Consider the following 23602-nt stretch of genomic DNA (forward strand, 5'->3'; position numbering starts at 1 on the left):
GTAACAGTCTTCAGTTGACTTGTGTTTTATCTCTGTGTATGCAAGAGTCATTATCTACAGACTTTAAGATTTTATATGAATAGTGATTTGATGTATGCCACTTTTTTATGTTCCACTTGTTTATGTAGAACAATATCTCAAGCCGGGCTGCGTCTGATATCCTAGACGTTAGCAGCAAACTGTGAGCTTTGTGAAAGACTGAGTAAATTTACTTGGCACCCCATTGTTTTGTTTCTACTTATGTTTCAAGGTGAGATCAAGTTACCACTCACCATTAGTATGTGTGAGAAGTAACTGGGTGCTGTAAGTGGAGCACTTTAGACATTCTAATTTGTAATGGGGACAATCTGCTGTTGCATATAAATGTCACAATAGTGGTTCTTTTCTTTCCCTGATACAGAACTGCTCTTCATATTGCCTGTGCTTGTGGTCATGCTGAAGTTGTGCAATTCCTTGTCGAGAGCAAAGCCAAGCTTGACCTATGTGACAATCAAAACAGATCCGCCTTAATGAAGGTAATCCTAGATATTGACACTTGAGTACAGGTAATTAAATGTGCAACATCGTTGTTGATAGTTTACTCCCATACTCCCTGTGACTCAGATTTTTGTTTTTGTTGTTATCACCCCCCCTCACCAGGCTGTGCAGGGCCAACATGAGCGTTGTGTGAACGTGCTGCTTGAAAACCATGCCAATCCCAACCTTGTGGACATCAACAGCAATACAGCACTACATTTAGCAGCAAACATCCCAGCTGTGTCCACTGCTATCCTGTTGCTGCAGTATGATGCTGAAATCAATTCTCCAAACAAGGTGATTTTGTTCTTGCAGCTTTTCAACTTTCTACCAATCAGGACACGCTATAGTAAATACAGGAGTTTTGCTTAGGGTATGTTTTAAAGCTATGAGTTGCTCTACATAAGATATCAGAGACTGAATAATATTTGACGATACCGAACCCTATGATATAGCAGCCTTTGTATCACTTATCAAAACAATATAGACTTTAATGGGGTGTCTTTCATTTTCTGTTTCATGCATCATTTTATGCTGAAAACGTAGTGTGTCACTGAACATTTATTGAAAAGAGAACTTTTATTGGTGTTTATTGCTACACATTTCTGCTTCTCTTCATGAAAAAATGGAAAATGTGAGAATTGAGCTTATGTTTGATTTGCGTTCCTCAGTTGCCTGCGTCTAACAAAATACATTGTCTGTACATTTTAGGAGGGTTTCACACCCTTGTCTGTAGCAGTTCGTGAGGATCACATTGAGATGGCGGAGTTTCTCTTTAAGGAAGGAGCCAATGTGAATTTCATGGACCAAAACCAAAGGTCATTAATTCACAGTAATAGTTTTTTTATTGTAAAGTTTTGATTACACAATTGCTAACAGTTGGTGTGATTTATTGAAAAGTTTTGATTACACAATTGCTAACAGTTGGTGTGATATTACATGCAGGTCTCCATTAATGATTGCTGCTGGTAACGGCCAAATCAGTATGGTACGGTTGCTCTTGCGGTTTGATGTGGATATCACATTGAAGGATACCAATGGTTACTCTGCTGATGACTATGCAGTGATGAACGGACATCATCCGTAAGATTTGCTTTTCTTTGCATTCATGTGTCTTCATTTAGCAACACAGTTTATTCAGTTCTTTTGCCTTTGTGATGTAAGAGGAGAGCACAAAATATAATACAGTTCAAATATAAAAAGGGTCATTTTGTTTACTTTTAAGTCCATTTTTCTGTTGTTGTGTTTTTCCCCATTTGCTCTTTGTTGTTGTTCTCACAGAGTGTTTACACCTGAAAACCCTGAAGCACGTTCAGTGTTATAGCTTGAATGTTCTGTCTGTCTTGCAGTTGTTCCCATCTAATCATTGAACACGGCACTCAGAGAAATGACGGTGTGTCCCTACCGCATCAGGGACCCAGCAAAAAGAAGAAAACACTGTTGGGCAGTAACTCTCAAGATGTTGAAGCAGGCTTCTCTTTGGGGGGACCTGCCACGGACAGGGATGGTGAGGATGGCTCATCAATCACTCACAAATGTTTTTTTTTTGTTAAGTCATCATGTCACTTCATTATTGACTTTGATCATTTGATTTATTCCTCATGCATAACCCCTTGACTGGATCTAGATCATGGAGCAAATGAAGCAGGGGGAGGTATTACTTTGCTTAGTTGAAATCGGCTGGCCACAATTAGTCAAAGACTTTCTTTCATCCATTAACAGTGATTAGGGTGTATATTCATTGATCTTCAGTTTTTCTGGAAATGCATTTTCCATGCTTCTTACATTGTTGTGCTTTGTGATTTGTGCCTTTTTCAGCTTTGTAATATTTTAGATGCTTTGGATGTGTTGTTCAACACTTGTGGGCAAGATGTACTGTGCTGTATGTGATTAATGAGGATAAATTAAAAATGTTTTCTTTTTGTTCTGTGTAGATTTTGATGACAATTCTCAGTCAGAATCACTAAGTCGGTGAGTTAAATTTAATTCTCACTGTTTACAATTCATGATTACAAATTGCTCCCCAGTTTAAAGCATTCTTTTTTTTCTGCAGTGTTTCCAAAAGTGCTGCAGATGAGTGGCCTTCATCAGAGGATGATGATGAGTCTGTTTCAACTGAAAAGGTTGGCATTGGTTATTGTCCTTGCACAGGCATATTTTTTTATTCTTCTTGAATTTGACTCTGACCTTCATTTGGTCTTCTAACTTTCAGAAACGACTTAAAGTCAATATCAGCAAAATGATGGCCTCTAAAAAAACAGAAGGTATTCAGATGTTTTTTTTAGTATTCTCCGGCTGTAGTGTTCCTCCATAGATTGTAGTTTCCAGTAGTAATCTTTTACCCCTGCCTGCCCTGTAGCTTCTGCACTCCATAGACACATCCTTCAACAGATCCGCACTGACACCTCCTTGAGTGGTACAGAATCTGAGCCAGAGAGTGAAAATAGAGTCCAGAGAATCCCATCCCACCCAGAGGCTTTATCATCCAACCAGACTGTGCAGTACCCAGTAGATCCCTCTCCTGTTTCCTTGCCTTGTAAAGCACCCCAGATGACCTCTACCCCTCTCCCAAACTACAGAAAGGTAAATGCAAACTGTCAAAACTTTACTGCTTGCATTTCTGTAACAATCTTTTTGTCTTCCTCTATGTTTTTTCCCCCCCTAAATGCATTAACCTAGCACACAGCACAACTGAGAAGGAAAAAATCAAACAGTCAACCCAACATTCAAATAAAAAAACATCAGTCGACTCTAATGAGGAAAGCTCAGCAGCCGAGGAGTCTGAGGAGGAACTTGAAGAGGAGGATGATGAGGAAGAAGAAGAAGATGATGATGAGGAAGAAGAGGATGAAGCGGATGATGATGATGAGGACGAAGAAGATGACGAGGACGAAGAGGATGATGAGGATGATGAAGACGAAGATAGTGAAGATGAGGACGTTGAAGAGAATGAAGACGAGAGTGAATCTGTGGAAGACGACAGCAACTGTGTGGCTGCTGTCGCGGAAACCGTGAATCCTTGTGAAGTGCAACAGAAACCCTCTGCCAGTGGTATCCTCGAACTCCATGGCGGAGTCGATGCTCAGAAAATACAAACTACTGTTGAACATGGAACTTCTCTCGGTGCTATGTGTGACGATGTAGATGCCTTGAAGAAAGATGCCAAAACAGAGACTTTAAACAATGACCTTGTCAGCCCCTCTCAAACAGCAGGCTATGCTCTACCAGCTGCTCTAGATTTAGAAGAGGATTGTGTGGTATCAGCCATTAGGGTAGAATCGAAGTTTTCTGATGAAGACGACAGCCAAGGGAGGGAACCCTCCCGACATGATATAGAGACTGAGAGGCCAAGTAAAGTGCAAGAAGAGTCTGAAGGAGGAACAGAAAATACGGACGATGATCACAGGAGCAATGAACAAAACAGTGGTGATACAGATTGGAACGACAGCGATGATGAAGAGGAGAATAAAACAGGAGCGTGTCGTCGCAACACTTTGCTTGCTAATCAAAGAATTTTGTTCTGTGAAGTTGCTACAGAAAATAAAGACAGTCTGTCCAGTGCTGATGTTGCTGGATCAAATGAAAATGTTTCCAAAGGGGAGAAACGTAGATCTTCGTGGGGCTCTTCGTTAGATGACAGTGACAATGATTTACCCAAAGAAAATGAGGAAAACAATGACATTTTTTGTCATGAGAGAGATTCTAAATCTACAAATTTGCTACCAGAAGCATCACCTCACAAAACCACATTACAAAATGAAGGTTACGTAGAAAACTCCAGAGATTCTCCATCCCCAATGGTAGCATTTACAAAATGTGTATCACCCGAGTATGATAAGCAGCATGCAACATCATCAGCGTTATGTTCAACAAACATTCCACCATCCAAAAGCAAACCAGTTAGGGAGAAAGTAGATGAATCAGAGTGGGATTCTTCTGAAAGTATTGACCAAAGAAATATCAACCCTTCCACAGAAGGTGAAGTTCAGTCGCCGATCTCCAAAGCTTGTGCTCCAACATCAAACCAGACTGCAGAACACGAAGATGACTTTGTGAAAGAAAAACATGATGAACTCTTCCTTAAAGATGCAACAGTACCACAAACCGTAGATGAAATCAGAAACCAAATTCTGGAAGATGCTTTTGAAACAGTTGAGCATTTGTCACAAGAGGATGGACGCCTGTGCTCCGAAAAAGACGATAGTAGTTGGGATGATGAAGAAAGTGATGAGTCAGATAAACAGATGTATGCAATAGACAAGAAGCTTGAGGCAGACGTCGAAGTGAATGAGGCTCGGAGTGATGAAGATGGTGAGGAGGTCCCTCAGTCAGTTATTGATGGAGATGATAAGGTACCAGAGCACTGTGAGCCCGGAGAAGAAAATGTGATGGGTATTAAGACACACCGCCTGAGCAAAGATGACGATACAAGTGAGGACTCCGACAGCATGGAGCAAAAGCTTGAGTATGATTTTGTCAGTGCAAAAATCAAACTGCCTGATCTCTGCAGTGTTACCAGACTCGGTGGACAGCTCTGTGGAGATGACAAGTCGCATGATCAACATGAGGCTAAACTAATTGCATATGTCAAACTTGATAATGACACTCCCATTGTTTCACACGCAAGTACATGGTCAGGTGCCTTCGATACAGAACCGATAAATGAAAAGAGACTTTCAAGCCCACCAGCTGACGGTCATGTCACTGCTGTTCAACAAGACCGTTCACTTGTCAGTCCATCGTCAGATGAAGCGTTGCCTCAGACTGATATTGACGAAGTTGATTTAGACTCACCCGATGAGCCAGAAAACACAGGCTGCAAATGGCCAGAGGTCAGAGACATTAGAAGCTCAGAGATTCAGGTAAAATAGGAATATTTTATTTGTATTTCTGGTGAAGTAATGTGACTATAAAAAAGAAAAATAGTGTAGGCTCTCCACTTCTCTTTTAAAGAGCATGAATGCAAATGAACATTTGTTCTGTTTATTTTACAGAAAGAAGAATTGGACAGTAGCGACAAATCTGATGAGGATGAGGCGGAAGAGGAGGAGGAGGAGGAAGAAGAAAATGTATCAGATGATCGGCCTGAGAACAGTAGCAAATTCAATGATACCACTTTTACTGTTCCTGAAGTCTCCAAAGATAAGAAAAGAGGTCAGGATTGAAAGCTACAGATGTGTGGGCCATAGAAATGTGCAAGTAAATGTGAATGCCACTCTTTCTACTTTGGGAAATTTACATGAAAAGCAACTTGATGTCACCCTTTTTGTTGTGAAACATTAGCAATAGTTTTTAGACTCTATAGGTTTTATTATATTGGCATGTAAAAAAGTCAACGTGTCATTTAAGATTAAATAGAAAAAAAAAGAGGCAGTTTGCAAATGTGATGATGAAGTCATGTTTACCAATTAAAGTTCTGGAGTTCACATATACCAAATTATTCAACTGGCATCCATGAAACTGAATGAAGTTTTAAGACCTTATATGTATTGTGGTCTAAATATTCTGAATAGATTTCCTGTCTGAGCTGGGTCTCGAAAATGGCGAGGAGGAGCAGGATTCATGGGACTCTGAGGTACAGTCATGATATTTTAAAACACCATGGAGACTCATAGATTTGCTACACAGCTCCATGAAATAAACGTTGCTTTTTCCAGTCCAACTCTGAAAACTCCAATGTATCACACGAAGATAGACCAAGTTTGCAAGCCCGAGAACAGGAAAGGATGACCATTCTAAAAGAAGAAATCACAGAAAGTAAGTATTATACAATTTAGTTTTTCTGATGCGGTCAAGCGATTACCTGCCTCATTCCATGCTGCAAAAAAACAATGTGATCTTATTTAATCATTGCATGCATCTTGTAATCTGAAGAGAGTTTTATGCCTCCTGTGAACACAACTTCACCATGAACAGAACACCCTTCAAAACATGTTACGTTTCTTTTGTAGACTTGCTTTACATTCCCTCTTTTTTAAGACGGGAAGGAGACAGTAGGATGGCAATGCTAGAGACTCGGAAGAATATAGGCAGGCCAGGAGGAAGCCAGGGAGAGGGTATGAATGTCTTGCCTTATAGGTCAAAATAAATGGCATGTCAACCATACGATAGGCTAGACCACCTCACGTCGACCTGAAAAAAAAATGCATGCAGCGTACAGAACACCATCTCACCTCCTGCCCTTCAACTCCATTTTAAGAAACGTTCAGTTTCAACAGCCACAGGTTGTTTCCAGTTTGCTCGTCTTTAAAGAGAATCTGTCTTGGCTGATGCTGAGCTTGGATCCCAGTGAATGTCTACAGGGGAATCTGAACGCTTGCCTGATTTCCAAACTATGTATGTTCCTACTAACCAGCTCATGTGCATGGGAATGCTTTGTACAACGTTCTTGCAAACTCACCCACTTTCTGCAGAATGTATTTTTTCCTCAACCAAGATATTTGTTTCCATAAGATACGTTGTTGGAAAATATGCCTTGTTGTTTTCCAGTTGGAAATCACGGTGATGGAGATGATCAGGTGAAGGATGAGCTCGGCGATTCGACACAGAAAGAGGTAAATTCAGCCACTAATGCAACAGGAGGACAGACTTGGGCAACAATCATATGAAATATTTTTGCGGGTAACGGTATGATGATAGTCATTTAGGAAAAAAACTGTTTCAATTGAAATATCTTCAAATCAATGTGTTTATATTTTTAAAAAAGGCAAAGATTGCACCTACCTTTTTGAAATGAGAGACATCCAGTTAGTTTTTGTCTATACATTTCCTGCCAAATTTCTAGTAAATTATTTTTTATAGGTGTTTAATTTGTGCTGATAGTCGTCAAGATAACATATTTACTATTAAATGTGTCAATCTCTGCCATGAAGATAGATTGATAAGTAAATTGCATGGTTTGGAGTTGAATACCAACGTGTTTCTTTTCCCTTCAACTAGATGGAGAGGGCAAGATTCGAACCACTCAGTGTTGTGAGCAAACTTGAAGGTGATGCCGTTCCAAAGACAGGTAAATTAAAGTGAAGAGGAACTGTCCATCTTAAGTAAAGGTTCCTAATAATGTTTGTATTTATTGGTTTGATTTTTTTCTTCTTAAAATAAAAGATTTGATGGAAGAACTTGGTCTGGGAGATGTTGATGATCTTGAAGGTAAGACTAAAATGTGGTTTCTTTACCTTTTTTTTTCATATAGATTTTTAGGCATGTAAAAAAAAAAGGGTCTTATCTTTCAAAGCTCTGATAACCATTTTATAACAGGTCCACTGGTTGTGATTTGTTGACATACACTGAACAACAATCGGTGACTGATAATAAAATATTTTTAAAGTAGCTCTGTTTGTTCATTCTTTTCATGAAACCAGCTCTCTGCATGCCTCGCTGACTTTTCAATTTCTTTGTTCATTTGTCACTACACATTTTGAAGCTCCAAAAGCAGGTCAGTAAAGATAAGGAAGCTAATCGGATTAGGCGAATTGTACTCTGGTAGCTTTAGTAACACTTTTGGGACCTCAGTCTCTTAGAATCCGTATAGCAACCTGTCAATTGACCTTTTCCTTTTCTGTGCATGCATGAAGCATGGGGGTTTACGTGGTTTTCCTTCTGCAAACTGACTTCTTTCCCTTTGCAACATTCGTGTGATATTTTACCAGGCGCCCTAATGCCTTTTGTCTGAATGACACAGATGCATCAGACTGGGACTCAGCCAGCACCACCAGTCGACGAACCCTGCCTGGCCGCAAAGTGACCTCTCCTGGCCTCGAGGAATTCCCACAATGCTCCAGTTCACCTGTTAAGAACACGGATGGAGACATTGCTCCCACTGCACCCCTGACAAGTCAGATGAGCGTGGACTCTGACGATAAAAGCCATGCCAGCACACCATCTGTGTCGGTTCCACACCCTCAACCTCGTACAAGGAAAACTGTGCCTCAGAAACCAGACAGTGAAGAAGGTACATTGTAGTAGAGCTTTTATCTTTTCATATTTTCATAGTTCATGTTGCATGCATGTTGTATTGTAAAAACATGGACAACAGATACATGTTGAGACCATTTCTGTTGATTTTCCTCTCATTCAGACTCAGATTGGGAGACAGGCAAAATGACTTCTGGTAAAACAGTTCAAACTCATGCTCAACTACAATTTCAAAACGTAGCTGATCCTTTACCAATGGTTAAACCAAGTAAGGCTACTAATTTTTAAGCAGTTTTTTTTTTGTGTGTGTTTTTTTTAATGGGCTTGCTCTGTGCTTTGCATAATGTCTTTGTCTCTTCCTTAGGTTCCCCGGAACCTTCACTGAGGAGGAAAAACAGCACAAGTGGAACGGAGATAGGAAAGCAACAACAAAAGGTGAAAAGCAACACAGAGAACTTATCATTGTGATATAGCACAAATAAACCCTGCAGCATTTTCACCAGTCAGGAAGCATGAAACTATGCAAAACATTGAATGTCTTTGAGCAAGTCCTGTACCTCCTAATCCTTAGTGTTCATAGCCAGATGAAATAACATCTGTGTTATCCTATAAATTCAGCTCAAAATGATTGTGGACAAATTATTTGGACAAAACAAATCCAATCAAAACCTAATCTTCGATAGAAATCGAATATTATAAAGGGCAAGTGGCAAAGGGGTCTCATTTCTTTTTGGTTCTTTTTGCAAGCAAATATAATTTCATCTCATTTGGGTTATTGCACATCAGAAGTATTAAAATGTGTGTTTCTATTTGGATATTTTGTGAAATCCTGGTGTTGCATTTTTTTTTTTTGTCTTGTCCTGTGTTTTCCTTGTCCATCCATGCCATCACAGGGGAAAGATGATGATGTAGCTAGATGCGAGTTAGATCTTAATGACTCTGTGGGCTCTGAAAGTGGGAAAAAGAACAATGAAGGAAGAGAGAACACAAGCGATGACAACCCATGGGAGAAGCGCTATGAGAAGCTCTGGGTGGAAGTGGAGAAAAAGGAGGTAAAATCCACCTTCAAGAATGTTGCTGGCGAATTAAAAGAAAGGTTTGGAGAGCTGTTCAGGTCAAAAACTCCAACAGGAAGTGCCACAGATGAAGTGGGTACAGCCGGCTCCTCCTCTGCAGAAGAAGACTCAAGTGATGAAGACGATGGGGAAGTCATAGTGCGTCCTACAGCCAGAGCAAGAAGCATTGTCCTCCTAACCATACCTGAGCAGAGGGAATCTGGATTGGAGGACTCTGCTACGGAGTCGACTGATAATTCTTTATGTGAGGACAGAATCCAGGACTGTAAGCAGCCAGCTGGTGGTTGCAGCATTAATTATGAAGCAGACCCAATCACTGACGATAGAGCGGCGTTTTCTTCAAAACAACGCAATATAGCACAGAGAGCGAGCTTGGACAACATAACCAACACTACTGTGGACGGTCTCTCCATACCCACAGTTGTCCCCCAGTGTACCTCGTCATCAAAAGAAAATACCCAACCTTCCATGGATTTAATAATAAAGGACAGAAGTGCGGATCTAAATGAACCCGAGAAGAGTTACACAAGGTCAGAAGATGATCCCAGAGAGTTTGCCACATCTCAAACCCCCCCGCTAAGCAGATGTCCAGCGTCCATTCCAGGTGTTTCTGATGAAGAGCTGGAAGAGGACATGGAAAGGTTTAAAGTTGAGGTAGGGATGCTGAAGGTTGTCTTCTTCGATTTGGAAAAGGAAAAGACCCAACTTCAGAAAGAGGTAGAGGATGTTCGTCCCTCTCAGACCTTTTTTTTTTTTTTTAGATTGCATCTCTTCCTCTTATTCCATTCATATCCTCAATTCCTTTCTTTCACTCAGGCCTTCACTGACTCATGCTTTTTATTGGATTTTTTTTTTTTCATGCCTTAATGTTTTTCTTTCCTTTAGGTTTGATTCCGTGTTGCAGAGTTCATCTTGCATGTTCTTAAGTATACATTTGTGTCACTAACTTTGAAGACAACTAAATTGGACTTTTCTTGAAACTCAAAAAGCTTTTGTTACTGATTTGCATATTAGAAATACTCTGTTGTACTTCTTATCGTCTTAAAGTTCTGTTGTTTGTTGACTTTCCTTTCACCATGCATGGTTATCATCTATACAACAAGCTAATATTGTATCATCTGTCTTTAACGTTGATGTGGTTTGGAGGCTGTATGAATAAAAGCCTTCTTTGCTCAATAAAGAAGTGCTGTGTTTATGATAGAAATTTAAAAACATTTTTGGTTCCTTTTCATGCATGATGTGCTTTCATCAGTTTTTGTTTTGTTTTGTTTTTTACATACAATCATTTTGTAAATGGAGAACTTTGTGTTGAAGAGTGTTTTGGCCAGCCTTTTAAGTTATATATTTCAAAAGAATGAGAAGCTTGGTATTATACTGTTTACACTCTGGTGAAATTTTTCCCAGAACGAGGACAAGAAAATGTATGCAAGGGCCATGTGCTGGCACCTGATACCATCTGGTTAAAAATGATTCTCTTAGACTAGTGATGAGTTTATGAAGGTAAGATATAGATTCGTAAAATTAGACATTGTGGGAATTCTGGTTTTCATGTTGACTTCACAGAGATTATTGACGTCAACCTTTGAAGAGGTAAAACCAAGAAATTGTCTAAATGTTGTCAATTATTTCCACCATCACAATGCATGGCATTTTGTCTTTACTGTAATTAACTCAAAATACCACGTCAAATAGAGTAACACCACTCAGGTGTTAGGTCTCCAGAGGGAGGGGCGGCAGTAAATAATGTATGACAAAGTGTACTTGCTTCAGAATGCATCTTAAAAGGCTGGCTGCAACATTTTTTCGCTGGGAATGAATCTTTCGAGTCCAGGTATTCATCATGTTTCCCTGTCTTTTCAGGCTGACAACGAGACGACAAAGTCTGCAGCAGAGGTCCAAATATCAAGTGGCTCCGGAGATGCCGGTGGAATTGCGTTAGAAGAAGTTGGCAATGAGAAACCTGAGATCAGTTCTGGATGCTTGGCAAGTGAAGCAGCTCACCAGCAACAGCGTCCAATGGCAGCAAAGAGGTATGCTGCATTTAGTTTTTATACATTTTGTGGCCCTAAAACAAACATGAATTGTTAATCCTGTGTCAAAACTTAATGTTTTAATTGTGAGCATCATCATTTGCTGAACTATTATAATCCTATTATTTTCAAAGTGCTCTCGTTTCAACATCATTTTATTCATGTCCATTAAGAAGGCCTCTCACCTACTAAAAAGATTGTTCCCGTCCTGCAAGGACCCCAACATCTAGATGTCACAGCTCATTGACTGTCAAGTTTATCCCTCTCCATGGCACCAACAGGGCCCCGGTGCATTTGCATCTTCCAGTGAAGCAGAGCTGCGATAGCAACAAACAGCCGAGGGAGGCTGTAGAGGAGAACTTAAGGCCGGAGCCGGTCAAAGGGGCCCGGCACAGCAGAGCCCCTCAGACCAGCACACATGTTAATGGAGATCACCTCTCTGTGTTTGACGATAGCACTTTAAGTGACGTGTCGGACGATGAAGGAAGGTATACATGCAGTATGCCGCTGTTGTTCAATTTCACTCTTCTGTCACTAAACTGCGTTTTCAGACTGAATGCAAAATGAAATAAATCAGCATCATGACTGCTTGCATGTGAAGGGATGTAACAAGTTCACTCTCAACGTTTGAGTTGGGTCATTTTTGGAATGAAGTTGCAAATCAACATCAATGAATGCATGGATTTTGTTTCACGTTGATATTTTTTATATATTTTAAGTTATTAGCACCTGGACTTTGAAGAAGCATCACCAAAGATTTGACCTATTAAAACTAATAATGAGTGTAATATGTTCACTGCAATAGCTTCTGTGTATCACAATGCAAAAAGCTAATTCACAAGATATCACTGATTATTATTAAGCACTTAATTAAGAAAACATTTTCAAGGTTTTCTCTATAAATGTAATACTAAATCTGGAAAAATCAAGAGTTTTTTTTGACACTGGAACTCCATTGATGCTTTTACAGATACATGAATTGTCCTAATCACACTAAATATCCAAGATAATTTACTATTTATTACTTTCAGATACAGTCAAAATAAAATAAATTTAGCACAGAAATGAAACAAACACCTGAAATGAATTTTGAAATGAGTTTGTTAGATCATTACTTGACATAAAATCATTCAGCATTCACATTCTGTCTTTCCATTCTGTTGTAACAAATCTTTCTAATACTAACTGATGATAATTGGAATAAATAATTTCTGTGTGAAATCTTTCCCACTTGACAACTGCATGACTAACCACTTGTTTCACAAAAGTTAACGAGTATACGGCACTGTATCATACACTCCCAGAATCTTAAATTGTCTTTTTTTTTTTTTACATTTCTTTTCTTGTTCTTTGACTTCACTAAGGTTTCCAGCTGTTGAACAACACAACATCAAGGTAATGTACATAAAATGTACTTCTAATGAAAGGGACAGGGCAGTTGTTTGACAACACCACTGAGTAACATCAAAGTCGTATTTTGTTTCATAAATTCAGAACCCTGAAGACGTGGAGATGGCAGAAGATTTTGATGAACTCACACAGTCATCTGATACAGCTACAGATGACATTGATTCCCCCACTTCTGGATATCGACATGCATCGCTCCTCGTTCAAAAGCTGGATTTGCCTGATTTGGGTATTGATCAAGCTTTTTTTTTTTTCAATTATGTAATACTCATTGTTTATTGCAGTTCTTGGGAAAATACACACACATCTATGCTGATACACACAATCGACATGATTAGAGCTGGAAAACTCTTTATCACCATATTTTGATTTTTTTTTTTTTTTCAGACTCCAGAACTAAAGTGAAACTCCAAAACATTTTCCATGAATATGAGCGTTCCAACCAAAAGACAAGGAGCCGCTGTGAGTATGAGGCAGACAAGGTGAGGCAGCTGGAGATGGAGAGGACTGAGCTGAAGAGCACTCTGGAGGAAGTAAAAGATGTGAAGTCCGCCTTGGAGCGCAGCCAGTTGGAATTGCAGACTGAAGTCACAAACCTCAAGTGAGAATTCTCTTCCTTTTTTTTTTTTTTCTCCCTTCAGTGAATGTTGTGATCATATGACGAGGACCCCCTTATCAATGACAGTCAATCTTTATTCATGGTGCACTTTTCATACATTCTGTGATATTATTGATATGTTCCCTTCTGTCTGACCCTCGGTACAGATTTCACCTGAAACAGGAACAGGAGAATCGCCGTAACGCCACCATGATGTACAACACCACTCGGGATAAGCTGAGGAGAATGGAGGAGCAGCATGAGTTGGAGGTGCAGGAGAGACAGAAGGTGGAGCTCACACTCAGAAACCAGGAGCTGGAGATGAGGACACTGGTGAACAACATGAAACAGGTACTTTCTAATGCATTCCATCTGTATTTATGTACAGTGCAGAAACATCTGTGACTTTGCTGTGTAACATTTACCATCTTGATATGGGTACATGTTCTCATACTTAATTATTTAGTGAGTGTTCTACTAGTTCTGTTGCTAAGCTTTTCTATTAAATGTGTTTGTTACTCCTGCTTTAGCTTGAGGAGGACCACAGTGAGACCCAGAGGCTGCTGGCCCAGGAACGCAGTGCACGGTCCCTGCAGGAGAATCTGCTCACCACCCATCTCCGGAAACAGCAAGAAATAGAGGACGAGAGCAAAAGACACATGAGTAAAAGTAATGAGGTAATGAGGTTTGTAATTGGGGTGTAAATAAATAGATGATTGCTTCACATACTGACATCTTCAGAATGATGATTAAAAAGTTCTCAATGTAATTCATGCATTTTCGTGAGGTGAATCATAGTCATAATTATTAGTAGTTGGTGATTAATAAAATAGTCTTATAAATCCTGACCATCTTATCATTTTGTTTCCTTGGTGTCTGCAGGCCTTGTCTCAGCTCACTGAGGCCAGTGATAGGGAGAGGGAGCTGGTCCAGCACAATGCCACCTTACAGGAGCAGTTGACCATTATCAGGGCAGAACTTGATGGTTTGCGGGCAAACAGCAGTCTGAAAGAGAGTCACCATCTGGACGAGAAAGAGGCCTTCAAGGAACAGCTGGAAGACACTCGACGAGATCTTAAGCTCAGCAACGACGCCCTGACCCAGACGGTCTTCTCCTGCGAAAACAAGCTGACCGCCTTAAGGTCTGAGTTGGCACTGACCACCAACCGTCTGGAAAGTGAGCGTCAGTCTCGCGAAGCGCTGGAGGCCGAGGTGGAGTCGACTCGTCTCCGCCTGGTTGGAGCTGTGAAAGAGGCTGAGCTTTGCCTGGCCGCTCGCACGGACGTAGAGAAAGCACTGCTCCGAGAGAAAGAGGAGCACCAGCGCCTCAAGGACAAAATCTCAGGTGAGTCGTGTTCGGACAGAAGGGCACGTCCCCTTCCAGATCTGGTGATCTCTGACACTCAGTAGACAACAGTGAACATGTTGTCTTCAATTCTATCTCCTGTATGAGACAGAAGCTTAAATGTACTTTAAGCATCCTGCACACCTTGTGTATACAAATATCAACATGGAAGTTTTGCTTTGTGCACTTTTTAAAACTGACTTCCCATTCCCAAGTCTTCTGCCTGTGATTTCATTATTGTATTTATTTTAACCGTTTCTTTCCACAGATGGAGCAGCCAGCCAGCGGGAAGCAGTCAGCAGCTTGTCACAGAACCTCGCCAAGGCAGAAGCTCGCGCAAACAGCATGGAGAATGAGGTTCACCGCGTCACGCTGCAGCTGACGGAGAAGAGCGTGCTGCTGGAGGTACTGCAGCGTGAGAAGGACCAGGCGTCTGCCCACGTCAAGGAGGTCGACACAGCTCTGCAGGCCGAGAAGGAGGTGGTCAGCCGTGCCAGGGGAAGCCAAGAGGCCTTACAGGAACGGCTCGCCCAAACCCAGAGCGAGACCATGCTTCTTCGTCAACAGCTGGAAGAGTCCCAAAACAAAGGTGTCGCAAAGGAGCGTGCTGTGACGGACGCCCAGGAGCTCTTTAGTGACCTGTTGTCCAAGGTTCGCTCTGACTGTGAGGAGAGGGTTCAGCTCGTCGAGGACAGAAACAAAGAGCTCGTCAGTAAAGCTGCTGATCAACGTGAGCAGATCTGTAAGTTGGAGGAAGAGAAGGATGAAAGAGAGGTAAGACTCAGCGGGGTTGGGTCTTTTCAAACTTTCTTTGTGAAGAATTTGTTTTTGCCTTTTTATTATGTTCATGTCACTGCTGTTCTTTACTATCCATTAAGCCTCACTCCTCTCTATTCTGTCTTTACAGATGAATCTCAGGCAGCTTCAGCAGGAGCTCGCAGACTCGCTGAAGAGGATGTCAATGAGTGAGGCCTCCTTGGAAGTGAACACACGTTATCGCAATGACCTAGAGGAAGAGAAGGCTCGGCTCCTCAAAGACCTGGACAGGCTTAAAGGAAAGGTACAAAATATATTATATCAACAATCATGTCATAGTACACTTACAGTAGTTAAAATAGAAGGAGTTAATTTATTTTTTGGTTGTAGACATTAGGTTTGCTTCAAATATTCTGTGACATGACTGCTGATGAAGGGAAATTTCTGTCTCCATAATGCAGTTACAAGAAAGCGAAGATCAGTACGTGCAGGCAGAGAGACTGATCAACGGTCTGAAGTGCAATCTGAATGAAAAGGAAACGGAGCTCACGTCTGCTGCTCAGAAAGTGCAGGAGGCGTTGTCTGCCTCAGCAGCTGCTAACATAACAATCAAACAGCTGGAGGACGCTGTACAGAGGTGTGTATTAATATTTACTGTGGTCACACACGCATGACGGCCTATATGAATCCATCCCCGTTGTATTTATCTTATGGAATACCACTTGTTCAAGAAATATTTGAAGTGATACACTTAAAATAAATCCTGTAAGCTGGTATAACCTTATAGATATTAAATGAGGGGTCCATGGAATGCTGTGGCCCAAATGCACCCTATAAAAGACTAAATTCACGTGGCCATTATAGCCAATTAGATTAAGTTGAAAGGTGATAGTGATGTCTGAACTTCACCAATCCTACCTTTTTTCTTTCTTTTTAATATCAGCTTTTACATTATTTCGCTTGTATATTCTTGATGACCTCTTCGCTGTGCCTTTATTAAAGAATCTTTGTGCGAATTTGTGTTTTGCAACATTTTATTAGCTGTGTAAAATGAAGATTAGAAAAGCAATTAAAAAAACCAAAGCATGAGAAACAAGTCACCATCATGCCACACGGATAATTATACATGTATAACAGAGGGCGTAACACTGTCTGATTATTTTGCGATATTTGAGTGTTGGCAATGTCACTGTGTTGTCACAGGTTGGAAATAGAGAATGCTCGATTAGAAGCCGCTGCAAAACAACAGTCCAACAAAATTGAAGCCTTTCAGAAAGGAGCTCAAGAAGCTGCCATGGTGAGTCATGTGAACCAAACTCGGCAGGCTGCACTGACACGACCTCTCCAGTAGCATAGCCACTATTTTACTGCTTCAGGGCAAAATCTCGGTGGTGCACTGTAATGATAGTCAACATACTGCTTTAGCATGATGAAGTTGTTGTTATGTTTTAAGGATTGTAATCTTTTTCCAGCTCTCTGACTGCTCACCTGGAGGAGGGGTTAGTACTGAGGTTGTAGGCTTAGATTCTCTGTGTGGGTTTTATGTTTATGTATGTTTTGTGTTGAATAACAACAGAAAAGTTCAATCTGACTCGAATGAAGTGTGTTGGGGCGTCGTGGCTTTTTAGCCTGGGATCTAAACTTTCTGGAGGGGATGTCTTTGTGTTGCTTTAGTTTTTCTTGCTGACATTTAATGTTTCTTCTCCCTTAATCCTGATCTTGGTGTGTGGGGTTTTCCACTTTTCTTCTCTTGACCTGCGAATTGCATGTGACCTCCTTCAGTCTTTTGTCAGCTTTCTGAAATGGAACAGCAAGGATCAAGTCGCCCTCTTTAGAGTTTCTTCTCTTTTATTATATTCTCTTTACAAGTCTTTTCCTATCTCTGTAGGTCAGAGGTCATTTAGAAGAGTTGGTCACAAACCTCCAAAGCAGTAAGATGTCTTTGGAAGACCAACTCAATAGAGAGGTTGGTGGCATGTTTTGTTCCCTCTCTATTCTGATTCTTCCTCTTGATGTGTTCTGGACACCTTGAAGAATAGTGACATCATGTTTTTCTCTTGCCTAAATTGAATTCTAATGTTGTGTTTATTTAAAGAAAATGTGAATTTGTGATGGTTTTTACAGGATATCTTGCATTTTGCATAATCTGAAATTTAAAACAAACAAGACCTTTATTTAACAACAACAAGAAAAATCTCCACGATGTCTTTCCATGTAATTTCTTGGTGTATTTCTTGCTTTAGGTCCAGAAGCAAAGCATGTTGTCTCACACAGCCCAGGACTCCCAGGCCCTGTGGGAGGAGGAGGTGAAGAGTCGCTCCAAGTTAGGGCTGCGCCTGGCAGAGCTCGAAAAGGAAAAAGGAGAGCTGAACACCCAGGTGATCTCATTTGCATATGAATGCACACGTTGCACGCTGCTGAAGAGGATTTGGACCCCGCGTGTAATAATCTGCTGATCTCTCTTCAAGATGGAAATTGAAAAAAAGAGAGCCAAGAAGATTGCAGAGCAGAAGAAGGCTGTAGACACTCGTCTGGATCAAGAGATGCAGAGAAACACCGAGCTTCAAAAAGAAATGTACAGGTGACACCTAACTTCCTCCTCGCACCTCCCACAAGCAGTACCTCCCAGCTTGTAGACGCTCCCAGGATCCAGTAGAGTGCAGTCTTTCCCAGCTTATGTGACTGTGCCTCGCGATGATCTGTATTCAATGTAAGAACTTTGTTTTAATTCATGATGACAATTGCTGAAATTGTCTGCCTCGACTTTACACTGTTCAAGTCACCTCGCGATGTTTTCCATTTTTGTTGTAAAATTTCAGAAGTCATAAAATCAGACGGCGTAATCATTTGTCTTATGTCCTCAGCTCTTATTTGGTTTGTTGTAGTTAGATTTCAGATTGTTCATTGAATTCTGGTTTTGTGTGTCGTGAAATGTACGAAATCTACGTTTGCTTTTGTTTGTGTCAGGCTGCGCACTTTATTAAAAACTGCAAAGAAGAAACTGCGAGATCAAGACGCTGGCGGAGCCGAGTTTGTCTCTCCTATAAGCAGCCTTCGGATGGACATGGGCAGACGCAGCAAGGCTGATGGCGACTTCGGGCGAATGACAGACAAGGTTTGTCCTTCTGATAATGCATATTCAGCTCAAACCTGGAGACAACAACGAAAGATTGTACTGAAACATTTCCTCCCTGCCAGGTGGATGATCTCCAGGGGCAGCTGGAAAAAGAGGCATCTCGCCGCAGCCAGCTCGAGAAGGTGAACTGCGACCTCAAAGATCAGCTGGCCTCCCTGAAAGGCCTGAGCCGCAGCAACGACCAGCTCGAGAGGAGCAAGAGGCAGTTGGAGGAGGAGGTGCTGGAACTGAGACGGCGAATGGAGGTCTCTCAGATGGAGCAAAGCCAGATGGAGCAGTACCGGCGTGATGCAGAGGAGAAAGCTCGGCAGGAAGTTCAACAGAAACTGGAGCAGGTCAACTTCTTCCTCCAGGTAAAGTTTAACATCGTTACAAGTGGAAACGAAACCAAAATGAGAACGACTCGTATCAGAACGGTCTAGTTTGTTCAATGCAATCAAAGCTGTTGTGGGTAATTGATGCACGAGGCTGTTCCAAGATAATTCAATCTTTATAGTCATAATTGTGTTGTGTTTGACTCCCAGTCACAGGCTGCATCCCAAGAGGCTCTGGATCAGATCAAAGCTGCCAGTGAGGCTAACCTGCGCTCCCAGCTGGAGCAGAAGATGCGGGAGCTGGAGGGGGAACTGGGCCGGGCTCGTACCACCCAGCAGGACAGCCTTAACCAAAGAGAATCAACACGCACCGAGTTGGACAGATACCGCCAACTCTACACCGAGGAACTACGCCTCCGCAAGTCTCTCGCTACTAAACTGGAAAGGTCGGTTAAGTTTCCCCTGTTTTTTTTTTTCCCCAACCGTATTTTTCTAAGCTTTGCACAGGTTTGGCCCACGGGTCGTATGTTCAAGGCCGCTGCTCTGAAAACATTAAACATGTGATGACTGGTGTGTAGTGTTTTTGGATGCACTGTGTTGTAACTTGCTGCTGTCCACCCACAGGGCAAACAGTCGGCTTGACGAAGCAAATTCTAAGTTGCTGAATGAACGCAGCAGGTCTCTGATCACCACTAACATTGCCAACGGGAGCCTTGGGGGCACCTCACTGGACTTTGGCTCTCTGGCTCCACCAGCAAACTACGGGGCCCCATTGGGGCCCCTGAACAGAAGCCTTGGCCTGGGACTCCCGCTCTTTAGTGCCACGACTGAAGGACAGAGCAGCAGGGTTGAAGACTATCTGGCCAAGGTCTGCACGGTCATTCCTTCACTTACTTATAATCTGAACCCGGATTACAAAGAAATATATAGACGAGGTTATTTATTTTGAGCCATTTTCATTTCCACAGCTCCATAACTGTCAGTGTCAGTGTAACCAGTGGTGTTTTTGTCAAACATGCTGCTTTTTAATGCACAGAGAGGATTTTACTTTACCCTTAGAACACTTCAATATGTGGAAAGACATAAAACCTTCAAAAGTCATTTCTCCTCCCTTTTTTTTTCCCTTCTTCTTTCGCTCTGGTCTTCCCAGTAGTATTTCTAACCTGTCTTCTATTTCTCACTCTTTTAGCTTTTAGCTCAAAAGTCTGTCTCTCACCTCTCCTCTCTTCAGCCAGACCCATAACCAGGTGTGTAGATGTGCTTAGTTCAGTGTCTGATGCCTTCACCCTGCTCGCCCCTGGGCTGATGTTTACTGCTCTGTTAACATGCAAACCCAGTTGTTCCGGGTTGTGCATGAATCACATCGACTGAGCATTCTTAGCACTGCAGTCACAGCAACACCAGCTCTCTTATTCTCTTATAAACTATAAAAAAAAAAACTATGAAAGTATCTTCTGGCAATGTAAAAGTAAAGGTCCGACCATATTGGAACATGCATGAATGTTTCGAACAATGTAAATCTAAATCGCTGGGAACTTTGATTCTCACTGCTGAAATGTGCAGAATCGTCACGTTTTCAATTGTGTTGGTAATTAAGGATAGCCACTCTGCTTTGATTGAGTTTCTCGATTGTCTAATGTTGACCAGTAAAGTGAAGAAAATGTAGCTTATTGCAGGAGGAAGGTACTAACTTGAATCATTAGGCCTCTTAAAAGTCAATATAAAAGTCAATATGAATTTTAATGTCACCAGTTCTATCTGCTGTGACAGCAGTATGTGAAGTTTACATGTTCAGACATCCAATCGTTTTACATTTCTACATCCACATTTCATTTAATTTTCTATCATTTCAATTCAATTCAATTGTCTGTGCCCTTTAATATTTTAAGAGGAAAGAATTAGTGGGTCAGTTCACTGTTTTCACTTCAACAATCTTTAGCTCATTTTAAACAGTTTTTATAACATGTACATTTAGACGAATACAAGTCAGTAAGAAGAAAAAAGTGCCACTATACAATTCAGAAAAATCTGTATGTGAATATTGCACATGCTTCTAGTATATTCATTACTTCACTCTATCACCGTATCAAAAAGTGTATTTGTAGTTCGGTGCCTAGAAGTCAATTCAGTGACAAATCGGGAATTCAAAAAAAAAAACGTTGGCTCGCAGAGCGAAGCAAAACTTGCGATGGGCTCGTAGTAAAAAAGAAGTTTAATGAAGATTGTAAAGTTTTTTCTAAGACATGGACGATTCATTAATGCAGGAATTGACGACTGATACAGAGCACCTTGTGACCAAGTGCTTGCTATTAAGAAATATATTGACCAGAGCTGAAGTCGACTCATGGCTCGGACCGACATCTTTCATGTGTCCCTTCAAGAAAATCAATTGTCCAACAATGTTTATACACTCTTTTAAAACTCTTGGTTTTACAAGCTGGTTTGATTTAACATTAAATCCATTATGCTTCAAAAAGCATCAGTTGAAATAGGTTTAAAACTTGCCAAATAATGTAAAATATAGGCATGACTACATTGAAGCAGAGCTATGCAAGCTTGTTTGGCATGTCCCTTTGTGCCTCACCCTGTAGTCCTGCTGTCTTTCCTGCTCTGTATTATTTTCCATGGTGTCGTGTTTTGTGGTGATATCATTCATGTTTTAGTTTTCACTCTTGCTCTCGGGGACCATTTCTCCAGAGCGTGATGTCTCGGCTCTAACGGCACCATTACCTTTTTTTTTTTTTCTTCTTTTTTTTTTTTGTCCAGATGCAGAGTGAGTTGGACAGAAGCATATCAAAGGAATTGAGCAGCGGTGAGTGGACAGGATCTGGAAACATCACGAGTCCTGCTCATACCGAGTCTTTTAATCTGTGCCTCCTCTCCCGTTCTCAGCCACAGCAGAGCTGGACGGCGCCTCGACCCGCTTGTCCCCCGTGGGCTCGGCGTCCAGAGTGGAGCTGGACCCTTTGAGCAGGGCCACGCAGCAGTACCTGGAGGTCCTGAAGAGGAACAACAAGATCTGACGGCTGCCTGCAGCCCAGCGCCGCGTATATTGTAGTTTTTGCTATTGTAGATGTCCTCCACCTCTCAAGCCAACACTAAGACTCTGGTTGCACTTGTTCATAAAAACCAAAGTTTCTGACCTTAATCAGCCAACATTGGTACTCTGGTAGGGACGTTTATATGATGCACATTGCACTTAACCACTCAGGAGCAAAGAGCAGGAGTCGCACACACACACACACACACTAGAGCATTATTGAAAGATATGATTAACTCCAACCTCAGCAGTATTTGTATTTTTGTTTTGATCTGTAAGTCTTTAGTACATATAATGACATAGATACGTTCATATGTGTATATATAATATAGAGTATGGTAGCTTGGATTTTATTTGTGAATATTGGTGTTCTTAAATGGGTATATTTTAGTATTTGTATTCATCATTCGTAACATTGCCAAGATGCTGCATGGTACGTGCCATCAAATGGTGCAATTTCTGTCTTGGTCTCACATTTTGCTTTGTGTTTTATTATGACTTTATTTATTATCCTTTAAATGGTATACTTGAATAAGACGAGCTGGAAAACTCTCCAGCTATAAAAAGGAGTACACATTTATACAACTGTCACGTGGTCTTTGGTCGGATGCTTTTAAGTGCCACCAAAGGTGAAATCATGAAACCTTATTATTCATAAATACTGTAATAAAAAATTATGTAACCAATGTGGTAAGATAATCAGTCTTAAGATAGAGACACAAGATTTTGTAATGTATATAGTTATTTTTGTGAAATGTATAATAAAAGGTTTCCTGTTTACAACATCAAATATTTCAATGGTTAATTATTCTTGAGCACGTCACACATAAGGATGTGACTTGATCGCTTCATGTTACGGTTTGAAAATCAGCTTGCACTGCCTCCTGGTGTTTACAGTATTGCTTTAACCTGGGTGGTTATTTCCAGAAACAACTGATTAAAGAAAGTCACATTGTGAATTACAGCATGGGATAATTGTACGAGTGTTGTCATCGGCACTACTTTATACTGTACTATCATACCGTTATTAGAATACGGCACAGAATTTAATGAGAAACCAAAGTGCTCACCTGAGCAGATTCATGTTTTCATTTAAAAAAAAGTGCAGTCATATTTCAGATGTGTATGGTTCACTGTATAAAAATCTTAAATCTGATTTCATTAAATGGTCAAATCACCGGATCCCTCTACAAAAGTCTAAAACTGGATCTAGACTTGGGAGCATTTCGGCCTCTGTGGTCCGACATCCCCTCATTTGACTTCTGTCCCTGAATCTACAAGCGGTTATATAAAGCAGATTAATACTCCAACATGTAGCGACAACACATGACATTCAATACGGTCATTTTGCATCCAGGACTTGATCCCTTGTTTCTTTTATATTGCTGTGTGGCGCTTCCACTTAAAATGTCTTCTTTCCAGTGGTACAGACGAGTAACAAAAACAATACCTCCACTGAAACTGAAACAA

General features: G+C 41.0%; 1 protein-coding gene across 5 annotated transcripts; it reads left to right on the forward strand.

Annotated features, from left to right (window-relative positions):
* Window positions 1-402: 402 nt before the first annotated feature.
* Window positions 403-22821, forward strand: ankrd26 (ankyrin repeat domain containing 26). Of its 5 annotated transcripts, XR_013936832.1 has the most exons (42): window positions 403-515; window positions 640-813; window positions 1228-1334; window positions 1462-1599; window positions 1866-2023; window positions 2451-2487; window positions 2570-2639; window positions 2729-2780; window positions 2876-3099; window positions 5511-5670; window positions 6030-6091; window positions 6174-6273; window positions 6468-6572; window positions 7006-7070; window positions 7456-7525; window positions 7621-7665; window positions 8198-8467; window positions 8594-8698; window positions 8795-8865; window positions 11367-11536; window positions 11818-12024; window positions 12901-12931; window positions 13031-13172; window positions 13331-13544; window positions 13709-13892; window positions 14072-14218; window positions 14424-14886; window positions 15155-15660; window positions 15794-15946; window positions 16104-16279; window positions 16846-16939; window positions 17115-17141; window positions 17531-17608; window positions 17886-18020; window positions 18111-18223; window positions 18610-18757; window positions 18841-19131; window positions 19303-19538; window positions 19717-19960; window positions 20282-20339; window positions 21859-21904; window positions 21985-22027. XR_013936832.1 is itself a non-coding variant. In XM_080504903.1 (41 exons), the coding sequence occupies exons 1-41, from the start codon at window positions 510-512 to the stop codon at window positions 22113-22115; spliced, it is 5955 nt and encodes a 1984-aa protein (XP_080361029.1). In that variant the 5' UTR covers window positions 403-509; the 3' UTR covers window positions 22116-22821. The 5 variants fall into 5 exon arrangements, 4 of the variants coding, with proteins under 4 accessions (XP_080361029.1, XP_080361030.1, XP_080361032.1 ...); XM_080504903.1 differs by lacking the exon at window positions 20282-20339 and having other exon boundaries at window positions 21985-22821; XM_080504904.1 differs by lacking the exons at window positions 17115-17141; window positions 20282-20339 and having other exon boundaries at window positions 21985-22821.
* Window positions 22822-23602: the final 781 nt, after the last annotated feature.

This window comes from Blennius ocellaris, assembly GCF_963422515.1.
Source record: "Blennius ocellaris genome assembly, chromosome: 11".
NCBI lineage: Eukaryota > Metazoa > Chordata > Actinopteri > Blenniiformes > Blenniidae > Blennius > Blennius ocellaris.

What these genes read in the sequence shown, in the direction of transcription:
- ankrd26 (XM_080504903.1), top strand. An exon ending in AGGATTCATGGGACTCTGAG is followed by an intron (nt 6,092 to 6,173) that starts GTACAGTCATGA and finishes TGCTTTTTCCAG; the next exon opens with TCCAACTCTGAAAACTCCAA. An exon ending in GTGTCGGACGATGAAGGAAG is followed by an intron (nt 12,025 to 12,900) that starts GTATACATGCAG and finishes GACTTCACTAAG; the next exon opens with GTTTCCAGCTGTTGAACAAC.